At 35.7% G+C, this 23,891-nt stretch overlaps 1 protein-coding gene across 1 annotated transcript in view; it reads left to right on the forward strand.

The window, feature by feature from the left end:
- Positions 1-1,171: 1,171 nt before the first annotated feature.
- LOC149084200 (uncharacterized) overlaps positions 1,172-23,891 on the forward strand; it is a 109,026-nt gene continuing 86,306 nt past the window's right edge. Inside the window, exon 1 of the mRNA XM_089235456.1 lies at positions 1,172-1,607. Coding sequence (XP_089091582.1) covers positions 1,526-1,607 — 82 coding nt within the window. The 5' untranslated portion in view covers positions 1,172-1,525. The remainder of the gene's footprint in view (positions 1,608-23,891) is intronic.

Raw genomic sequence — 23,891 nt, forward strand, 5'->3', positions numbered from 1 at the left:
GTATATATCGAAAAGTTTGTCAAAGGAAAGTCAAAGTGTCTATTTCAGGCGAAAAATTTGTCAAATGCAAGTGAAAGTGTCACTTTTAGCACAAAGAAAATAGTCAGAGGCAAGTAACAGTACCAATTTCAGCAAAAAGAAAATTGTCAAAAGTTTAATTACAGGGCAAGTTGAGTTACAGTGAAAAAATGATGAAAGGCATTGATTTATAAGTTATGGAAATAATCTTAATTCTTGATTGTAAAAATTAGTTGTAAGTCTTTCTGAAAATGAAGTGAAAAAAACAAGTAATTTTTTATAAAAAGTTTGGGTTGTCCTAAAATTATGGACACATGCCCTGTAAAATACAGGTCATATGGTCACCTTATATATATATATATATATATACAAGTTTCTGGCTCATGACAGGGAAGAAATACTATATATGCTACCCGCGGACTGGAAAAGGCTGTGCTTTGCACCCCTGCGGTAGATGGTGCAAAATGCCGATGTTATCGAATACCCTTGAAAGAACAACCACCGATGAGGGATTTAAAAATATATCAAAGATGATTTTGAGTGAAAAATAAATAACAATCGTGGTAGCGATATTGGAATACCGTTACAGAGGGATTCGTCGTAGTACAGGATATCGTTGTATCGAGAGGAATTTAACATTGGACTATAAGAAATTCGAAAAAAAATTGGAATATATATATATATTATTATTATTATTTATTTATTTTTAATTTTTATTATTATTTAATAGCAATTTTTTCAATAGTACTAAATGAAATATTTAGTACTATTCCAAATTCATATACCAATTATTTTTTGAGGACGGATTTATCGTTATATTGAGTAACGTTGTATCGAGGTGCCACTGTACTTAGAAAACACTTGATAAACATTCGTGTAGATTTCTACTCGATGTAAAACGGAAAAACAATCGTTTGATATCCTAGTCGTGAATATCATGCACCGAATAGAAAGAGGTTGAGAAAGGTCAACCAGGGGCGAGTGGAAACTGTCGTGTACTTCTACACTCCGGTTCAAAGACAGATTCGTAGAAAATCTTCCTCATGGTGTTCGATTGGGATGTCCCACATCCTCTCTACTTTGCTGCTTCTGCTCTCATCTGCTCTTACAACAACCGATTCCTCCAGGCCGTGGCGCTGCTGCCGGCTCTGAACTCTCTCTAATACATACCTAGAGCATTCACACACGCGAGCGAAGGAACAAACGCTTCCTCATGAATTGATGTGGTCCTTTTCTTCTTATTTTGATCACAATACCCATTTAAATGAAGTCTTTATTCATTTACCCGGCTGCGGGAAAAAATATTGGACTGATAATATGTTTCTACTAAGAGTAAAATACAAATTGAAAGTGTATGAAAAAAATCCATTGAACGTAATAAACATTTGAAAAAGAAATAGAAGAAAAGATTCAGTTTCGAAATTGACCAGAGGGCAATCGAGAGGGTGAATTCAAGCAATGCTCTACCGCGTTTATTTCTCGAAAGGATGGAGATTCCAGCGACAAGATGGTTAGTTGCAAGACAGAACGGTTTGTTATCGTCTTTCTACGAGTCTTCTTCGGTTATCAACTGGCGTCATTATTACAAGGTAAAAATATTCGCATTTATTTCATGCTAAATATAAGTTTTACTCAAATTAGAAGTCTCAAACTGACACAACGCAAACCGTATACAACTCACGAACGATTCGTACTCTGCTCGTGGCCTTTTTCCTCTTAAATTTATATATTTTTGAATTATAGAAACGTCAGGAAAAACAAAAGAAAAACCAAAACAAAGACTAACAACAGAGCCTACAGTCTTTCTTCTTTCAGCTAATGTTTCGGTGTTACATAACCTGGTCGTGTAGTTTGGAACTTTGCAAGAGAATCAACTAAATGAATCGCTTGCAAAGTTTCTCTTTGATGCTTTTCAGATTGCGACCTCATCATTCAAAAACTTCATATTCAGTTTTATCAAAATATTGATTCGACAAAATGAAATATTTAGTACTATTCCAAAACATCGTTGCGACCATTGATGATGCTATCAGTGTCGTCTTAATGAACGGGCCCACCCAGGCACGGCCCGAAGGCCTGAAGAGAAGAGGGGGGGGGGGCTCACAAAAATTATAAATAACTGAAATTTTCGAGAATTTTCCATGTAGGACCTCATAAAAACTAATTGGCCCGGGGGCTATGATGATCTTGAGACGGCCCTGGATGCTATTTGAATTGAATGGTGTAGATCGCACACACAGCGGTTCCCTATAATGGAGTGCCTGACGGTGTTTTTACACAGTCCAATTTGAGAGTTATAAAAATAAAACGAAGTTGAAAATTATGAAATAAATAAATTAGTTATAAAAATTTAATTAACTTCCCACGTAAAAACACCGTTGCAACATTGGTATATTGCAGTAGTAATGTTGTTATGATTTGACAAAAAATTTCACTTGTTGTGATATCTCTCGATGAGAGTATGAAACGGTGTTTGATTTCGGGCAGTCCAGGCATATCTATCGCATCACATTTACTAGTACCGAATAGAATGCGCCTTCTGTTGTTCAAGAACCTTCCCGCTTGCACATGGCTGTAGTTTCTGCTGCTATAAATGGAGGTTCATAGCAGACACAGGGATTTTCACCGAGGAGAAGGGGGCTAAGACTTAAAGTATGTGGCAATCGTTGGTTGTATTAGATAGATTATTCCTCTGTTAGTTTCATTACTACTCAACCACCATCGTGCATTCAGTACTGTTTTTAATTGTTAAAACATATGAATGAATTTTGTCAATCGTTGAAACAGACCTGTACTTGGTGTTGGTGAATTTGCCTTTTATTTCGGATTGGAAATATGCATGGTTTGGATGACATGATTTAATCTAGCAATTTACCAGATTAGTAATTCTGAATGGCAATTTAATTTCGGAAATTGCAACGTGATTTTAACGGTTCTTCTTCAGACATGAAAATACGAAACATTTTATCTCTCGCATATAGTCCATAATTTTCATGTGGGATTGGATTATGACGGGTAAGAAAAGAATTTTCCCGTCAATAGATACCTCTGCTCAGTAATCAGCCGAAGGAAAAAAAAGCTCAAGTAAAAATGGCAATACATTAATTACAACTAAAATGTATTTTGGTGGATTTTTTTTAAAATCCTGAATAACCTTACAAGCAAAATTACGTTTTTTAACAGTCCGTAAATATGTTGGTAGATTTTAGCAAAAGTTTCGAGAAAAGCATCTCCTACGGCAGTGTTTCCCAAAGTGGGCAACATCGCCCCCTGGTGAGCGATGGAATTGTCCAGGTGGGCGATAGAAGCTACGGGAATAACACAGGATCGTATGGGTACGGTTGAGTTGGGGGAGGGCGATGAAAGAAAAGGAATTCCAAAGAAGGGGGAGATGGAACTAACAGTTTGGGAAACTATGTGATACGGTATTGAATATGCATAAAAATATGAGATGACTCTATGTGCATATTAATATATCCACTTTATGTATATAGGATGATTACTGAATTTCCCTTGCCTATTTTACTGCCGAAATAGAAAATTCATCCAAAAAGCGTGTGAAAAAAAAATCATACGCTCACCCTGTTCCCAAAAACCCAATTAAGAAATTGCCCTGTCTCTTCTGTGCCTAACTGAAAATTTTTAACGTTTCTAATTTCTGAGATATTCGAATTCAAAAATCGGAAAAAAACAGTATAAATATAACGCACAGTTCTTCTTCCCCTGCTTTGTGCTGTTCTTTACCAACTTTCCCTCGAATTTTTCAATTATAACATAATTACGAACATTGCACTTGGAAACGTGAACGTTTTTCTGTTGGCATCAGGGGAGACAGAGCAAAAATTTTCTAATTCGAATCCTAGAGACTACCCATATATTCTAAAATGTCAACATACTATGTATGTTTGTCGTTTATACAAGTCTACAATTTTATACCGATCGTCGTGAAATTTCCCATATACACCAAGCAGCACCGGGGTTCAAGCATAGGCTACATTAAAAGTTCATCAGAGCAGAGCAAATGCCCGAAATATTCAAAAACCCGTCGGGCAACAATGGTTCTTGGCCCCCAACGATCACTTTCTGAATGTTTACTTCGGTTACCGTGGTTCCCAAGCAATGCTTTTACAATGGCTTGCCTCTTCTTTTTTTAATGCTGCCAGTACTATAATTTATTCCTTTATATTATACAAATACAAATACAAATACAACGCCACAACAGGCAAATTGCCCAACGAGGTGGCTGCATCATGGATCCCCGAGCCCCCTACCTACTTTACCCCTACCTTTGTTAATTTTTGAATTTCCCCCGTATATGGAGACAACCCGGGGCAACACCGGGTAATTTTGCAGCGCAGTGCGTAATTAGTATTTATGACAGTTCGCGTTACATAGAACCACCACATTCAAACACGAGCATCGCTTCGCCCTTCTAGATGCATTCCAAGGTGAAAAGGGCGCTCATATCGAAATATGATAGTTTTATATTACGGAAATTGTCATAGACATAAATTATGAACTGATTGCGTTGCATTTTATGTATATCAAATTTTCCGTTTTACAGTGTCATTTGTGTGTCAAATTTCAACTATATTTTTAATTTGTCAAAAAAATAAATCTTGGCCATGGTGCAAACTCGTTTCTTTTCAATTGTTTGAGTTGTAATGAATTTCTAAAATGATTCAAGGAATTCTAGTTCCACTCTTTATAAAGGCATTAAAAAGTTTTTATTTTGCCTTTTAAATTAAAACTACGTCATGATTACACAATTATGTCACAATAACGTCATAATTACCTAATGGCCAGCTTGTAAGTGCGGCAGAACTGCCCAGGTGCCACGGTGCCGCCGAAACAAGTTTCATTCGGTTAAGGTCAGGTGATTACACAAAAATTTGGTCCCAAACATAAGGGGATTTCTTATACATAGATTGCATTATATATGTTAACAAATTACTCAGTTTCTTGCAATTTACTATCAGAGCGACTGTGATGATGAAAATGAACTAGCTGATGCAGCTGATTGTAATCTGTCAGATGAGAGTGATGAGAAATTTAAGGGTTTTTATGACGTGTGCGTGAATGGGAATTTTTTTTTTTTTAATATATTTTAAAAACTTTCATCCAGATTCTAAAAGCCCAAAATATCAAGGCTTGCCTATACACGTTAAACTATAGTAAGATGCGGTAGCCCAGGTCGATAAGACACTCGTGTAAAGTACCAAAGTATGTTTAGAGGTATCGCGTGTTCAATACTCGATTCGCCATTGTCAGAATCTTTCCTGACGTGGAGGTACAACGGAAACGGTGACAGCATGAGAAAGATTGCTACCCCAGGGAGTCCCATACCGAGTGGTTAGCGCACCAACGTCTCGATGAGTTCATTTGAGTTAGCCATAGCACAAAGAAATATCGCAAATTCTCAACCATTAAAGATAATCCAGCTATTCCTCAGAAAGTTCCTGATGTGTATCCATCAGGAACTTTCTGAGGAATAGCTGGATTATCTGTACAGGCCGTTATAATGTGTGGGGGGGGGGAGTCGGGGGGCTTCGTGTGAACAGGGTTCCATATGACGCAGACGTGATGTCGATGTGTCGTTGTGCAGCTTATACGATTCCAACTTGTGGCATTCACGCCCGTGTACGGATTGCCACTACCGGAACATTGTTCAGCAAGAACAGACACACGAGCTAAAGAAGCTACAATATTAATTTAAACTTATATTCTTAGACTACGATTCTCATGATATACATTTTATTTATTTACACGCCTGTGTGTGTAGGTGAGATTCGAAACGTGCTAGCAAGTTTGCGTCTCATGTTAGACCATGCATTCTCTGATGGCAATTGTTTGTATTGGTGTGTACTATCTTAAGTACCTCTTAAAGTTTTCTCCCATGTTTTCTGAATCATCCTGTATACAGATTGCATAGCACACACGGGGGTATGGTATTTTCCTGTCGAACCGTTGGTCCTAGAGGAGGACTTTCAATTTAAAAAAAGTATCCGAATAACGGGTAGTTCTCAGACGTGCCATTCATGTTTCAAGGGTTTGTGTAGTTATTTAAATACAAAATAAACTTTTTATACATTCCCCGTGTGACACAAACTACAGTGAAAACGTTGTTGTCCTTTCTCTTCTGATGCCAAAAAATTATACGTTTCTAAGTGGAATATTCACTGCGACGTTTGAATTTGAAAAACTGAGGGAAATTGAGAAAAAGTCGCATAAAATGTAGAAATGCCATTTTACCTGCTTTTAATACTGTTTTTCCTAATTTCCCTCAGTTTTTAGAATTCGTAGTAAATATTGCAACAACTTTTTACTGGGTTTTGGGGCACACGGGGGCTGTACAAAAATGCATTTTTTGATTTTAATATCTATACAACCCCTTGAAACGTCCTGGGTATACGCCTTGTTTGCTATGCACCCTGTATAGGTATCATATAAAATTCCGCATGCACCCATCTTTCGGGAACGTCTCGATATCTCCATGAGATGAAGAAGCGGGCTGTGTGTGTCCGATCCTTTAACATCCAATGTCATCACAGCGAATGTATTCAGATTTTCATAAATAACTGGCCATAAGCGAATAATTTTTGTATCTTTAACATATAGCTCTTATAAATAATCACTTAATTACTTGTAATATCGAGATTCTCGTTATAAGCAGTGCACGTTATAACGGACTTTCACTGCATATTACAAATAAATCATACATAAAATCCTTTTTCCAAGAGTCCATTTCTCAACATTTCTCTTTCTCTTTCCGATTCTGCGAAAATTTCCTATAATATTTCCTTTTCTTTCTATTACCATACACCATCTATGTGTATACTCACATATACATATATACAGTTGTTGTCTTCATAGACCCAACCTCGTAAATCACTTCACACGACCGCATTGTTCAAGACGCTTTTCAATTTGTCTTTTCCGACTCCATAATAGTTGAATGAGGCGTATACAAAAAAAAAAAAGATAGATAAAATGAAAGTAGAAGAAAATAAATAAGAGTAAAAGAAGCGCAACAATTCCTTTTCGACGCATTGTAGAGATTTTCTATAGAAACATAAGCCCTCCCGAAAAAAACATCTCTCTCTATCTCTTATTCTTTTCCTTTCTGTTTCTCTCCATTCTCCTTCTACTATTCTCGCGCTTCATTGCTTGATCAGCGATTTTTAAGAAAAGAAGAAGACATGTTAGGGTGCGTTATTGTTTGTCTCGCAGTCTGTCTGTTGTGTTGTTTTGATAGTTTTCGCCGACTTTTGTGGGAATCTACCATTTTTCGTGATTTTTCTCTTTTTTTTTTTTCTACATTTCTTATTTTCGATGCTTTAGGCATGCCATTTTTTTTTTTTTTTTACCCACTGAATGGAAATAATGCTTCCCTCTTTTTCGGAGGAATAAAGAAAAATTCTTTGATGGAAACGCCTTGATGATCCACATTTTCACTCGATGCTATTTCGGTTTTTCCTCCTTGAAAAATCCCTTTTGCTCACCAAGAGAGAAAGATGATTTTTCTGTTTTCTTTACTACCATAGTACTCTTTAAGATGATTTGTGTTTATCTGTGGCAAACCACTCTCATCTAATCAATCATCATAATAATGGTATTAGTAACTGTTTTACTTCTATTGTGCCTGACATGAAAAATTGAATGGATATGTAATGAATTAATCGTATTTCATTTGAAGTATTTACTTTCTGTTTAAAAAAAATAAGAATCGAATTTGGGGAGGGGCCCCCTCCGAGGGGGACACGTGCGTGAACAAGAAAATATAAAATGATGAGTAAAATGTGTGTGTATATATATATAGTGTTGAAGTCATATGGAACTGAAAGTCTATTTGTCACAAGAACTTGACATATATGTTACTAATAACTACGTCGAAAACAAAGACAAGGATATCTGAAGAATTCAAAAGCTTTTGATTTTTGTGATCAGAAGCAAAACTAACGTTTTGTAATAGAATGTGGGTGTGTGTGTGGGAATGTGGGTTGAACGACATTATACACATATACAGGGTGCATAGAAAACAGGAGGTGCGACATTTTAACTGACGAACCGTAGATTCTTGAGGTATAATTCCAGTTATAAAAGTTTCCAAATAACGTGCAGTATTCAGATATTCCATTCGTGTTCCAAGGGGTTGCAATTGAAGATTTAACCCTGTTTCTCCTGATGCCAAAAAATAGTCACGTTCCTTAATGCTGTATTCACTGAGATATTCGAATTCGAAAAACGGAAGAAAGTTGGGATAGAACAATTCTAAATGCAGAAAAGCCTTTCTAACCACATGTAACGCTGTCCCCCCACCCCTCAAATTTTCTCCGTTTTCGAATTCCAATATATCCGTAAATTGCACTTGGAAATGTTACTTTTTTTTGTGGCACCAAGTGAAACAGGGCAACAACTTTCCAATTGGTTTTCTGGGCACAGGATGCGCATATAAAAAGCTATTTTCATTTTATTCTCATAACTATACAATCCCTTTAAACATGAATGACGTAGCTGGAATTCCTGACTTCGCATATTTATATTCCGCAAGAATTACTTTAATACTTGTCACAGTTTTCTTCTTATCCCATTTTGAAAACCGTCAGCCGGTTGTGGGACACTATGTACAAATGAAATGAATTATAACTACCGTGTATACGAGATTATTTTCCGTCAAGAAAATGCAATGAGTTTTTAATAGCTTTCTCTTTTTCTTCTTTGTCCTTCTTTCGTAAGAAAGTCATACACTTCTTGCAAGCAGACAAAGGAATCAGCTAAATTCTCTGGCGAAATGCTAAATTCTATTTAAAAATGTTTAATTCTATTTAAAATGCTAAATTCTATTTAAAAATGCTAAATTCTATTTAAAAATGCTAAATTCTATTTAAAAATCCTAAATTCTATTTAAAAATCCTAAATTCTATTTAAAAATGCTAAATTCTATTTAAAAATGCTAAATTCTATTTAAAAATGCTAAATTATCTTGCCAAATGCTATTTTCTAATTTTTTCTCGTTAGGGGAGTTAGAGGAGACTCTTGTTTCGAGTTAGGGCACAATTTAAACACTATATTACTCAAAACGGTCTGGGAATGAGTATTAACAAATACAAATACAAATACAAATACAACGCCACAACAGGCAAACTGCCCAACGAGGTGGCTGACCCAAGAACATCATGGATCCCCGAGCCCCTACCTACTACTGCTACACCACACATGCACCCCCCCCCCCCGCGGAATCCCCCATCGAATCGGTACATGCGGGAATGTGTGTGTACGTGTAGTGCAACCTGACGTAAAGTTTGTTTCTGTGTAATGCTTGTTATGTGTAGTGCTGTCATCTGCCCCCAGTTTTACAAACTATGAGTGAAGTGTTATGGTTGAATGATTTACCGTTGTAGGACTGTTGCTCTCTGTGGCGAGGCTTTTTAACGGGGAGATCGGCTCGCATTTGCGCCTTGAAGTTGGGAACCACAGAAAACCAACTTCAGCCGACCACCACTGTGGGGTTCGAACCCGGATCCTCGCATCACGAGTCCGGCACTATAACCTCAACTTATAGCGAATTGACTGTAGATCTTTTCACATATGTCAACCAATGATTGATACATTGATGGAGTTTTCCTTTTCAGACATACATCTGAATTTTCTAATCTTTCCCTGAATTCTTTTGTTCTTTTAATCTTCCAAAAAATTAATACATTTATCAATATATCTCTCAATCATTTTGATTCATCTTATAAATATATTTATTCCTTTCTCTCTTTTTTGAGAAATTGCCTTGTCTAAGTAACGAAATTGATATTCTAAAGAAAAATTAGCCGAGATATCAGTGATTAAAATGGTACTCATTCGTTTATTTGGTATTGCCGGAGAAAACGTTGGTGAACTTTAGTCATTGATATTTTGGTGATTTTTTTTTCAAAATAAGATGGAATGAATTTCTTCCGAGGTAAGAAAAAGTAGCAGAAATTTCACTATTTTAAGTCACATAATAATATTTTTGTTAAGTGACTTCGAGTAACTCACTAACTAACTCTGATTCAAACCAAGTTGATTCCAGTCGAACTAACGCCCTTCTCACAATCGTAAAATGCAGGGTATAATTCCTTTTTCTCTCTAGCCATCGTTTCGATTATATTTAAGACTTTATATGAGTGGAGATTTTTTTTTCAGACACTCTTCGTGAAATACCATGTCTATCAAAATGAATTTGAGTGTCAGAGTACACAAAATCTTGCACTGGTGTGTGAAAGCAATGTACTACATTATTTGAATAGTTACTCACGCTTTTTGAATAGTGCTGAGTTGTCACTCTGAGTTCGATTTGTACATAATCAAAGTTTACTTAATTTATTCAATACAGAAAACAATAAAAAATAAATAAAGAAGGAAACAGGAAAAACCGTATAAGGCTCATATAGTAACAAGTTCCAATGTCAATTATCAAGTCCGCTGTTGTCAAGCAACATGGTGTTCTTACAGGGTGATCAGCGAATAAGCCCTTATTTCCAAATTAAATATCTCTACAACAAAGATCAATAGAATTATGCGGTAAACGGTACGTTTATTAGCAAAACTGTAAGAATGTTGCACAGAAATTTCGAAAATTTAGTTTTTTTTTTAATTTTTTAAAATTAAAAAAAAAAAAAACTGGAGATTTTGGGGTTCCGAAAATCCTCATTTGTGTGAAAAGAAACCACTGCATTCGCCTAAAGTTACTGCATGGGCTGCGGTATGCGCCATGTGTGCTAGCAAATTGTTCCAAAATTGTAACATAACGTTCAGTAGTAATCGTTTCTCACACGAAGAAGGGGCCGATAATGCCTCTGGCGCATACCGCAGCCAGCAGTAACTTTAGGCGAATGCAGTGGTTTCTCTTCACACAAATGATGATTTTCAGAACCCCAAAATCTCCAGTTTTGATTTTTTTTTTTTAATTTTGAAAATTTTTTAAAAAAACTAAATTTTCGAAATTTCTGTGCAACATTCTTACAGTTTTGCTAATAAACGTACCGTTTACCGCATAATTCTATTGATCTTTGTTGGAGAGATATTTAATTTAGAAATAAGGGCTTATTCGCTGATCACCCTGTATGTTTTTTCAATTAAAGTCATATATTTTGATCCCGTTTTGGCATTGAAGCAACTCCTAAATATTAAATTTTTACATGTGAACTGTTAATGAACTTTCTAAAATTACCAGTAGAATGACTCAAAGGTACACGTCTCTTATTTCTTGCCAAGCCAAGTAAGAACAACTTTTATAATCCTTACGTTCTATTTGGAGGGAAATACCTATGTGTGAAGGAGACATATTGCTGTGCAGTCTTCAACAGTGATAGAAAAGTTGGTTGCCAAACAATAATAATTAACATTTATAAACTATTCAAATCTATGAAAACCATAGAATTAAAATGTTTTGTCTAAAGTGCAAAAAACATAACATATATTTGTAAATGTTGGCAATATTTTTTTTATCATGTAAAAGCATTTAGGGTACCTTATTTGCCTAATATAACCGTCCTCAAAATTTTTCTCCTTTACATTTTTCAATGCTTGTTAATTAAATTGTTAATATACAGTAGAGAATGGTGTGTTCTCAACTCTATATTATAGTTATATTATTTGTTAGAGTGTAAAAACTGTGTGTTGTTTGATCTTTACTTCACTCAATTCTCTTTTTCATTTTTGTTCCTTTTTATTTTACTCTCCCTCTTCCATTTGCGATTGAACTTCTGTCTCTGATTGCTTTTATAACTGCAATATTCGAACAGTTATATTACTACTCATATGGGGATTTTCACTTGCCTGGATTCTTCTGTGTTCTCAATTTCTTTCTTCTTTTATTTCTATCCAAACTTTCTATTCTAAACTTTCACTGATTTGCAACTATGTGATATCGTTTTTTTTATATAAGTTTATTCTGACATTTCCTATTACCGTTCTTATCAACATATCCACAACATATCCTTCTGATCTATCTCTTAAACATTTTCCCTTTCCTCTATTTTTCATCATTCGTCTATTTCTTGGATGCTTACTCTTTTATTACACACCTAAGCACAAGAATATTGAAATTTGTGACAAACAAACACTATTTCTCAACACAGGTCAAGTACAAAAACATATATATTTCTTCCCAATACACGTTTCTTTGCTGCTTTTTCCTTCATTTTGGTACGTGACACTTGTCGATGTTAATGCCTAAATGCATTTTTTTTCCTATATATATATATATATATATATATACACACACACACATGCTCATAAAAAATTATTAATGAGACAGACCTCTTTTTTATCGCTGTCTACTTGACCTGAAGATACACTTCAGAAAGAATACATTAAGATTTTACGTTGGAAGTAAAAAAAACACGCTTTTGAAAAAATTCCAACACATGCCAAAAGGTAACTTTAAAATTTCCTCGTTTCACTAATGGAAGTCATTAAAAAAAAAAAATCTGAAGATAGTTCAATGTATTTTTTTCACTGAAAAGTCAGATGCTCTTTTTTTTTTCGAAATCACGGTCTTACATGAATGTTTTATTTTATTTTTTCTGATAAAGAAAGAAGTGAAAAGCAAAACATCGCGATTCTCACAGAAAAATTACTTTCCATTAAGAAAGAAAATATTTGTATGTTCAAACTCACGTTCGAACTCAAAAGAGAAAGAAAAAAATCCAAATAACACGAAAATAAATTTATCTCTCTTCTTTTTTCTTCAAATTCCCGATCTGATACATTTTTTTTTCATGCCTGTGCAATTAGTGTTTCAATCGAAAATTTCTAATGAATTTTCACAGATGTTGATTCAATGAATCAGTTACTTTTAATTATTCGTTTATAAATTTCGAATTTTAAAAACTTTTCTTAATAAGTTTTTTTTGTCTTTTTTTCACACTTCATTCAGCATTTTTGCTCTAGCAATTAAAAAATGAAGTTTTCGAATTACTTTAATTTCTTAAATCTCATGTATGCTATTTATTTTTCCTTTCTCTTCTTAATTTTTTATTACTTTTCCAAATTCATTTAGGTGTTTTGATTATTTCCTTTTTAGATTTTTCCTCATACCCAAGAGATAATGACGTGGCGCAGCCAACCTTTACATGCATGAAATGACTATTATATGAACGAGAAATGATCTGATAATCAATTTTCAGGAATATAATTTTTAAGTTAAATTTATACAAAAATTGCCACGTTTTCAAGACAAATAAAACTCAATTGGTCGAATGGTCGACGCGTTTCGGCTCTTCAATGGAGACCCGTCATCAGTACCTCGTGGTCAGAATTCACACGAATGAGTCGTTAAATGTACAGCATATATACAGGGTGTTTCAAAAAGAATCACCCAATTTGAAATGCATATATTACAAAAAATATTGAACATAAACACTAAAGATTAATTTTATTTCACATGGCTAATCAAAGTTTTTTTTTACAAACCAAAATAAAAGAGCTCAATATTTCCATCTTGGGAAGCAAGACATATGCCTATACGGTAGTCACATTCATCCCAAACTTTTGCGAGCATGTTTTCATCCACTGCGAGCGGATTTCTGTGGACTACGTGCGAAACTCTGTTGGATGCGCTCCACATTTTCGTCTGACATGAGGGGACGGCCAGGGGATTTCCCTTTACACAAACATCCCATGTCTCGAAATTGTTTATGCCATCGCCTAATGCTCTGAGTGGTAGGAAGCTCAACGCCAATATATTGTCGACGAAAAGCACGCTGAACAGTTGTTACGAACTCACACTTCGCGAAATTAGAACACAAAACGATTCCTGTTGTGCAGTCGCCATCTCGACAAACACTGAAATTGCGGCCGGAGGAAGAGCTTTAGCGCTACCTGTCGGCAACTGCGTAGAACTCGAGATATCCCTCCTTCTATCTATACATTATTCGATCAAAACGGATTAAAAGCTGAATAGTTATGATTTTTTTTTGAATCGGATGATTTTTTTAAACACCCTGTATTATCAGCAGAGAGTGGATGCGCTTTACTTTCAACCACCTGAAATGGCTGCTGTCGAATTTCGTGTCATTTGGACCCGTAGATTGCTTCCCATAATCTTCCGAGTGGGAAAAGTATAATTTTGATAACCCTGTTGTTAAGTTAGAATCCAGTTATCTTCATATACAGTCAAACCTCGTTAGTGCGTCACCCGGTTAACAAGTCACTCCGCTTACCGGGTCACTTTATGGAAGTCCCAATTTTCGTTAGGCAGGAATTGGCACAGCTATGGCTTACTCCGTTTAACGAGTCATTCCGCTTACCAAGTCATATTTTTGCTCTCCCAAGAGTGACTCATTAACGAAGTTTGACTGTATACAGGGTGAGACTAAACTGATGGTCAGAACTGTTAGGGCGTGATAGAACGCGCCAAAACAAACAACTTTGATCACACAGTGTGTGGTTGTGAACAAACGGCTAGCCATGAGAGAGCGCCTGCGTGGTGAAAGTTGAGAATACAGTAAAGCTGAATAACAAAGGGCAACGAATCTTTATTATGAAACTTTAAAACAGATTCTCAAAAGAGCTACCACCAGCTGTAATACAGGTTTCACATAAGTGATGGAGGGAATCGCGTGCACGTTGGAAGATACCTGACATTTCACGAAAGTCTTCAGCTGCGACGTTAATCCGGGTGGCAAGGTCCTCTAGTGACTTGATGGGCGTCTCGTTAACGACGCTTTTCAGTTCCCCCTCCCACCCAGAGAAAATAATCTAAGCAGGATAGATGTGTAGATCTGGGCGGCCAAATATTTAATATTAATTATCAGTTTTTTTCGTTTTCTTGCGTCATATATGCTTTTATATTGGGTTGCTGTATTTTTGTTATATTTGACATCCATATATTTTATGGGCATCCTCATTCTTCAGCTGTGTGGTTGGGCAATTTGGCTAATATAGCCTTTACATTTGAATTTTTAAATCATTGATAATTCTGCAGCTGCTTAATATGTCTCCGTTTATTTTAAACAATGCTTCTGTTCGCAGAAACCGAGAACAATCCAAAATAATTTTACTCCTGAAAGCTAGTGCTCTCCCTCTTATTCTATAAATTCAGTGTGTAGTTTGCATGAATTTAAGAGACAAATAGTGCTCTAATTATATAGTTGCAAGTTTCCCAGTATGATATTGTTCGTACCATAGTGAGAAACCCAATTTCACGAATAGGGAACATGAAACTGTTGACTAAGAGGCGCATATTAGGCTTTCTTAGATTTGGGTGGTTTTGTCCCACCTTTCGGCAATATTTTCAATGATATTGTTGATGAAAGTATTGCCTTTTATTGTGCTAATCTGAACAATTAGAACACTTTTTATAGTCTATAAGGTAAAATGTTATTTTTTTGGTTTTCCACGTATGATTTTATATAAGTTATGATTTTTTATGTAGGTACTTTTGTATGATTTTTAATTTCATTTTAAATTAGGTGAATTAGGAGTTTAGTGCTTATACATTTTCACTTGGCAGTCAGTTTAGACGTTCTGAACGTCACTAGTGCTAATAACACAGATCATAACCGTACGAAGTATTTTTGTTTCTATCGGGTGCATGACAATTTCGGACAGTGTCACAAGAGAGAAGGAGCATTCCGCTGCAGATAAAACTCCTTCGAGTGACTTTGAAAATATAAGACTACCGCACACCAACTCCGGTCATACATCACCATACGGAAATTTCCAACCAGAGGAGTTGTGTGAGAAATGAAGGTTCCATCCATCAGTGGACGCCCCAGGCTCGGTAGGTAAAGAACTTGCTTCAAACGTTCTATGAGCGGATTCGGACCCATGGACCTTGATGGTGACCTTCATCGACGAGCATCTTACACGGCGCCACTCGGGCGCAAAATAAAAGGATAGTTTCACGTATTTTCAATTGAAACTCGATGGAAGGGAACATGGTTCTTCGGTTTCGTCTACAGGCTAATTAGAATATGTGTGAAAAATGTATATACATCACATAATGAAAGCTGTTCAGACTAGAAGTATACAAAAATCATGAGTTATAGTGAGACAAGTCTGCACTGTGTACAAAATATTCCTCCATGTTTTTTGTATCTATTTGGTCTACCAAAATTTACACATGTGCAATGTCGAAAGGTAGTTTGAGACCCTTTTCACAGCAGTCAGCACGTGGACGCTTCAACGTAAGATTCAGTCCGTACTTTGGCCAGCTGAATTCGAATCAGTGTCACGTTTTAAATGTCGTGTTGGAACTGAATGCTCCCACATCCGTATCAAAGGCGTATATCTGCAGCAGTTACTTTCAACAACACTTCTGATACAACTAAGCAGTTGACAAGACGCCGAGGAGCACTATTGAGGCACGTAATTAGTCAACAGTGGTGTTCACTGTGAATTTTATTAACCCGCAAACAAACTTGAGCAATCGTCCCCTCAATTCATTATTGCAAGTGAAATTTAAAGTAATCATGAGACTCTCTCGCTATAAGTCATTATGGATACGTTCAGTCCGGACATTCTGTTTTTATTGATCTTATACTCTTTTGTATTTGGCGCGCGCACGCACACACACACACACACACACACACCCGTTTGCACATCTAATGCGTTCATTTTAGTACTCTCTCCTATTGTCTTTAATTTTAAAAATTACCAGACAGTTATTTGCCGAGCAATTTCTCTGGATGTTGCGCAAACAAGGTGTCATTACCCACGGTGAAGACAAACCTTCCATACAAACCCCAGTTCAAAGGCATTCTCAGAGGAAGAGCGGAATTAAATGAGCCTCATCCTTCATTTCTAACCCTGAGCAGAGCAGAACCTGTGAAATGAGTTATCACCGGTCTGCACAGGATTCCATGTGTGTGTGTATGTGTGTTATAGGTGGATAGGAGCCGTTGGAGCTGCTCGTTCATCATCAGTTATCGCCTTACACACTCGCATGACTTCAGCAGTTGGTGCGGTAAACCTCGCCGTTTTCTAGTGCCGCCGTGAGCATCCAAAACCATAGCCATATAATAATGCCACAGAGAGAGAGAAAGCACTTCTTCCTCAATCTTCTTCAGCATCCAAAGCCCGCCTCAGTAATTCGCTAAAGAACTTCCGCGAGGCTGGACGGGAGAAGCAATGGCCACTCAGGATTTGATAGACGACTCAACCAGGCCTCTGGTTTTCGAGATAATTTCCATCTTACTCTAGTAACTCTCGTGTATCAAGCGGTTATACTCAGAAATTGGTATTGCACTTGAGTCTTTTCTCAGTATTGCAAGACACTTGCTAAATGTATTTCGATGGAAATTGTTAGTTTGGATTTCCGTTTCTTTTTCTTTTGCAATCCATATATTTATGTATTTGGAAATACTTCATTATTTTACCGTAGCCAAGTTTATTTAATTCAAAATAAAATTCGAGTTTCCATGTCGTATATGTTTTTAATTTGCATTTTTAATTTGATTGCTGAATTTCAGAAAAATATGACATCCATATTTTGTTATGGACATCTTTTTATCAGCCACCTCGTTGGGCATCTTGCCTGTTGTGACGTGGTTTTTGTATTTGTATATACGCTTCTGTATTTGCGTGTATTCATTTCTCTTAATTATTTCAATCCATGTCTGTTTGTGATGGAGTGAACGTATTCAACCTATACAAGATTCATTGGGACTGGTTATTCATCACTGACCTCACGGGGTCTCGAACAGCTCTCTCGCTTGCCGGACGAGTGCTTTACCATCTAAGTAAGCTATAGAAGCAGATAGAATGTTTCAACATTGGAGCTTATATATATGTTGAAAGGTACCGTACATGGATGGCGTCAACAATCACCTAATAGCTAGTGAATGGCATAGCACAATTAGTGTTAATAACTGCATGGTTAAGTAAATGACCGTGAGAATGGTCAAGTGAGTGACCGGAGTCACTCACTTTATATAATTGAAAAATATGCAAATTCTCTGTAATATCCTCAGACTATGAAAACACTGTTTCATTCAAAGGAATGATTGCTCATGCGGTCATGCCCTTGGGCTCTCATACGATCACTCACTTGGTCAATCATACGATCACTCACTTGGTCAATCATACGATCACTCACTTGGTCAATCATACGATCACTCACTTGGTCAATCATACGATCACTCACTTGGTCAATCATACGATCACTCACTTGGTCAATCATACGATCACTCACTGTCGTCCACACATCACATGGTCGAGCATTTCGTCAATCATAATGTCAAGCATTTCGTCAATCATAATGTCAAGCATTTCGTCAATCATAATGTCAAGCATTTCGTCAATCATAATGTCAAGCATTTCGTCAATCATAATGTCAAGCATTTCGTCAATCATAATGTCAAGCATTTCGTCAATCATAATGTCAAGCATTTCGTCAATCATAATGTCAAGCATTTCGTCAATCATAATGTCAAGCATTTCGTCAATCATAATGTCAAGCATTTCGTCAATCATAACGTCAAGCATTTCGTCAATCATAATGTCAAGCAATCGGTCACTGATACGTTCACTCACTTGGCCACTGATACGGTCACTCACTTGGCCACTTATACGGGCAGGGCAGGTGAAATGTCAGGGGCGAAATTTCTGGGGACAAAATGTACTGGGCATGAAATATCGGAGCCGAAATGTGGAAGGCATAGTTTCCGTAAACTCATGTAGAGTACTTATACTGAAATCACAGATCACTGTATCACACAAAGCTGAAAAAAGAAACTGCTTATTATTTCTTTTTTTTTTTTCTTAGCTTCTTACAGTATTCTGAGCTTACAATATTCAGCATCTTCGCTATATTCGATTACATATCAGTGGTAATCTACCGAAAACATAAAATGTCATGCTATGTAAGAATAACTCTACTCATGCGTGTATGCAAGTCTATCAGCGTTTCCGAGCACGCGATTCCATGCCATTCGGCAATTTCGAACGCGACACGGAAACGACACGAGCCAATTTCCTGAGCATGGCGCTGTTCTGGACATAGCCAACAGAATTAAATTAGCCGAAGGAAGTTAATCAAATAGGAACTGCGGACATTATTTCATTCCATGGTGTCCGTCGAGGAATAATTTTTGAGGCCAAAAATACATATGAGTAAGACGCCTACGTGTTTATCATATTTCTTTTATACCCATGTAATGTGCTCTTATATATTTCGCTAATATTTCCTGAGCTTCAATTAATGATTTCTTTTAATATATTTAAGCAAATACAAGGCCACACTAGACAAAATGCCCAAGGTGGCTGAGAAAAAGATGCCCATAACAAATGTGGATGTCATATATTAAACACAACAATATAATTACAAATGCAATTATAAAAACTAAAAGGTATATATGAGTGATGAAATATTATACAATGCCCATAAGACATATTTATGGTTCTCTAATCTAGGTATAGATCGCTTCTTAATTTACCTCAACATGTTTATCTTATTTTTTAAACGTATATATTATGTTAGAATTTACTACACCCAGAGGTAAGCTATTCCATTTATCAACAACCCTATTAGAAGAAAATTCCCTGCAAAACAACAAACTAGAATTGCCCCTTAGCAATCGATATTGTTGTCCGTATGCATTTCGTTAAAAATTTTGAACACTTCGACCATATCCCTCCGAGAGAGACGCCTGCGTTCTTCCAATAAAAAAAACAAGTGTGAGAAATGTAGAATTAGTAATTCATTCATCGTTCCATGCTTGAATTCGGTTTGTAAAATGATTTGCAATTAATCTTCCATAGATGTATCAATCAATTCGTGTAGATTGTTTCATAGTTATTTGACACTTGCTTCATTGAAATATGACAATGGTAATAGGACATTTTATAGGACAATGGAAATCTCGAGCGCTTTTTGGAACCTAAGGAAAACACCATGCATATTTTGGAAGCTAAGGAAAACAGCATGCATATTTTGGAAGCTAAGGAAAACACCATGCATATTTTGGAAGCTAAGGAAAACAGCATGCATATTTTGGAAGCTCAGGGAAAGCCCCACGCATATTTAGCAAGCACAGAGAAATTTTATGAATATTTTGCAAGCACAGGGAAAATTCATGCATATTTTGCAAAGGCATAGAAAGCTGATGCATACTTTTCGAAGTGCAGGAAAATAAATTATATGGTTTTTTTGTTTTTTTTTTGTGGGGGGAGGGAATTCGGGGATAGTTGATCCAAATTTTGGAAGCTCATGGAGTCCATGGAAATCCATGAATATTTTGCAAGCTGAGAGACAAAAGTCATACACATTTTTTTTCAACCATATGTATATACACATTAATAGAATATACGCGCATAAAGAAATCCCACACATTTTTTTTTGTTGAAATATCAGGGAATGTTAATGCATGTTTTGAAAGCTCAAGGAGAGCTTCTTGATTTTTTTTTAAAAAACTTGCATTTAGAAAAAGATCTTGCATTTTTTTTAACTCAGGGAAAGTTTGCCCACGTTTTGGTAGCTCAGTGAGAGTACTTGGATTTTCTTCACTGCTCAGAGACGCTCTTTCATTTCTTTTGTTGACTAAGATAAAGCTCTTGCATTTTGTTTTTTGAAAGCATAGGGAGAGCTGATTCGTTTATTTGTAAATTCATTGAAAAGTGGTGTATATTTCCGAATTTGAGGGAAAGCTCATGCATATTGTTGAAGTTAATGAGAAGCTTATACTAATTTCAAAACATTAAAATACACGTGATCTTTGAAGAGTTCGCACGACGCCTTATTCGAAGCTAGATCAACATTATCATCATTATGTCTAGTGTTGAATGGTTGCGTGTATTTTATTACAAATACAACGCCACAACAGGCAAATTGCCCGACGAGGTGGCTGACTTAAGATCATCATGGATCTCCGAGCCCCTACCTACTGCTGCTAGACCACACATGCATCCCCCCCCCGCGGAACCCCCCAACGAATCGGTACATGCGGGAATGTGCGTGTACGTGTAGTGCAACCTGACGTAAAGTTTGTTTCTGTGTAATGCTTGTTATGTGTAGTGATGTCATCTGCCCCCAGTTTTTTTCTAACTATGAGTGAAGTGTTATGGTTGAATGATTTACCGTTGTAGGACTGTTGCTCTCTGTGGCGAGACTTTTTAACGGGGAGATCGGCTCGCATTTGCGCCTTGAAGTTGGGAACCACAGAAAACCAACTTCAGCCGACCACCACTGTGGGGTTCGAACCCGGATCCTCGCATCACGAGTCCGGCATTATAACCACTCGACCACCACAGCGGCACCACTCGACCACCACAGCGGCAACGGTTACTACGCGGTTACTACGCGTATGTTTTGTAATGAATTTGTTTTTCTCTTACCCGACATCGTACGAATCAGGTGCATTGCTATAATAAATATGGACATAAATTATATTATTAACCAGAAATTATGATGATTTCTGAATTTGTTTAAAATTTGAAGGAATTTTTTTTCTGTATTTTAATTCATCACCCGAATTTTGAAGATTAGATCTGTATTCCAAAGAGGCAGTTTTTCCTGAAGTCATTTCTTTTCGTGGACCCATGGCATACCCTTGAGCGAAATAGTCTCGGAATTCATGGATTTTTATTGATAAGTTAAAAGATGTCATGTATCCGAAAACAATCAATTTTACATACTCAACTTAAAAAACAGACAAGATTCATAAATACAAGATGGTAGCAGTTTTTTCGATACGTTATGAAGATAGCCCTATACAACGTGATTCTCATCGATCCTTTATCACTAAAACCATCATTTTTTAAAAAATCGAAAACATTTGTAGAACAAGTCACATTTTAAGTACAGAATATTCCAAAATACAAAAAGCTCTATCGAATGTATCTAATTTTTTATAAGCAACGTATCAAATGTCTCAGTGATAGCTAAACATACAAGTGTCAACCTGCCACCCATAGAAGTCAGTAATGGAATCATTTATCCTTTGATCGATCTCTAATTAAAATTTTCTTCCGACTTTTGTAAAAAGAATACTTTTTTTTTCCACATTCAAATGCAAAGTAAAAAAAAATATATAGCAACACTCGAGATTCTGCTCATCTAATTTCTTTCACGAGCATTAGACAGAATGTGTGTCCCATACTGGACTGTCATTCACATGTCATATAATTTTTTTTTCGATTTGAATTCACATTTTTTTAGTTCACAATATATATCTAAACAGATATATATATAAAGTTCTGCTTACTGTCTAGTTTTCCCTCTATATGTAATAAAAACGTCAACGTGCTTGTCAGTTCAAACCTGGAGTTCGTCGCTAGAGGCTTATTGACAAGTGGCTGCACAAGAAGCAAATAAAACTAGCTGACAGACTAAGGGACTTCCAAACACTTTTTCTTCTGATTTCTTTTCTTTTTATAACTGTCCATTTTACTTTTAAAAAGAAAAAAAAAGTTTACTTAGTGAATTTTTTGCAAGTTCAAATTTGATATCTCAGAGTAAAAAATTGACAAGAGAAGTACACACGGTTTTTTTTTTCCTGATAACATTTCCAGTCATGTAATATGTCCAGAGAAGAAAAAAAATTGATGAACATTGAGGAAAAAAAAATGTATGTAACGTGAAGCTTGAGAAATTTTGAGGTGTAAAAAATATATTTGGTGTCCGTGTCTAACTTTTGGCGTTGGGTGAAATTTTTTCGGTATACTCAATGAAGTACTTGGCTTCTACCACATGCAATACGTCTACTGTACTTTTATGGATATAAGAAAAAAAATTATAGATTTTTAACAAAATTTTTTAATTTTTTTAGATTATTTTTCTGATGTGCATGGAACAAGTCATTTTTCTTCACTTTCTGATATTTTTATTGAATACTGTTTTTTAAAGGGTTGTGAAATTTTATATATTTATATTTTTGTAATTTTCACAACGTTCCAAGATATCCAGTGCATTTTTATGTTTAAATTTTTTTAATTTTTTTATAGAAATGTCTCCAATTATTTTTCGAAGTTTTTTTACTCCAATTTCAATATCAACTTTTGAAAATTATAGTTTATTATTCAAATTTCTGTTAACATCCTCAGACCACATTCAATTTTAGGTATTGCTTATCTTTTATTCTATATGTTAAATTTAAGAGTTGTTTTTTTTTTTACATATTTTTTTTCCTTTAATTTTCGATAGCTTTTGGAGAGTTTTATTTTTTTTATATAACCTGCTTGTTGAATTATATTTGTTTTTCATTTACACGAGCAAAACACCAAAGGGTTTTAACCTCTATCATTTCGAAAATATTTGGATGAAATCATTCATCAAGATCAATATCATTGGTGACACAAACTAGGGCCGTATTCTACTAACAAGAAGAATATGACCCTAGGTTGTGCCAAATAAGTGAAAACGTCCTGAATGTGTGTATTCACCCACAATCAGAACATGAGACGCTGAAACTGAAAATTCAATCAGATTATTGATATGTTTCTATAGCACACATTTCAAGTATGACACTTTAATCTACAAGTCTTCTCCATCTGGGACACCTAAAAAGATTGGTGTAAAATATTTTTTAAAACCTAACTTTTTACATTAGAGCTTCCTCTGAAAGTAATTAAGTTTCATTTATTTTCCTCATTATTGAAGAAAGTATGTGAACATGCAATATTTATTTGCAGTATGTCTCGTCACAAATATTGTTTACAATGTGTAACTCAGAAATATTATTTCTAAGATATTAGGAAATTACCAAAAAATTAAAATTATTCTACATAAAAATTAAATTACAATATTTATCTAGTATTTTTCCTCGTTCATTATTCATTTAAAATTGAGACGAATTATTCGTAATATCCTTCTGAGTAATACAATCGATTTATTTTTCGTATTGCATTTCTTAGTTTACTTCATCATCATAGAATTCGGTAGCTTCGGACCCTTGATG

The sequence above is a fragment of the Pholcus phalangioides genome, unplaced genomic scaffold, assembly GCF_987345545.1.
Source record: "Pholcus phalangioides strain wild (caught in Gottingen) unplaced genomic scaffold, Ppha-v1.0 ptg000008l_1, whole genome shotgun sequence".
Lineage (NCBI taxonomy): Eukaryota > Metazoa > Arthropoda > Arachnida > Araneae > Pholcidae > Pholcus > Pholcus phalangioides.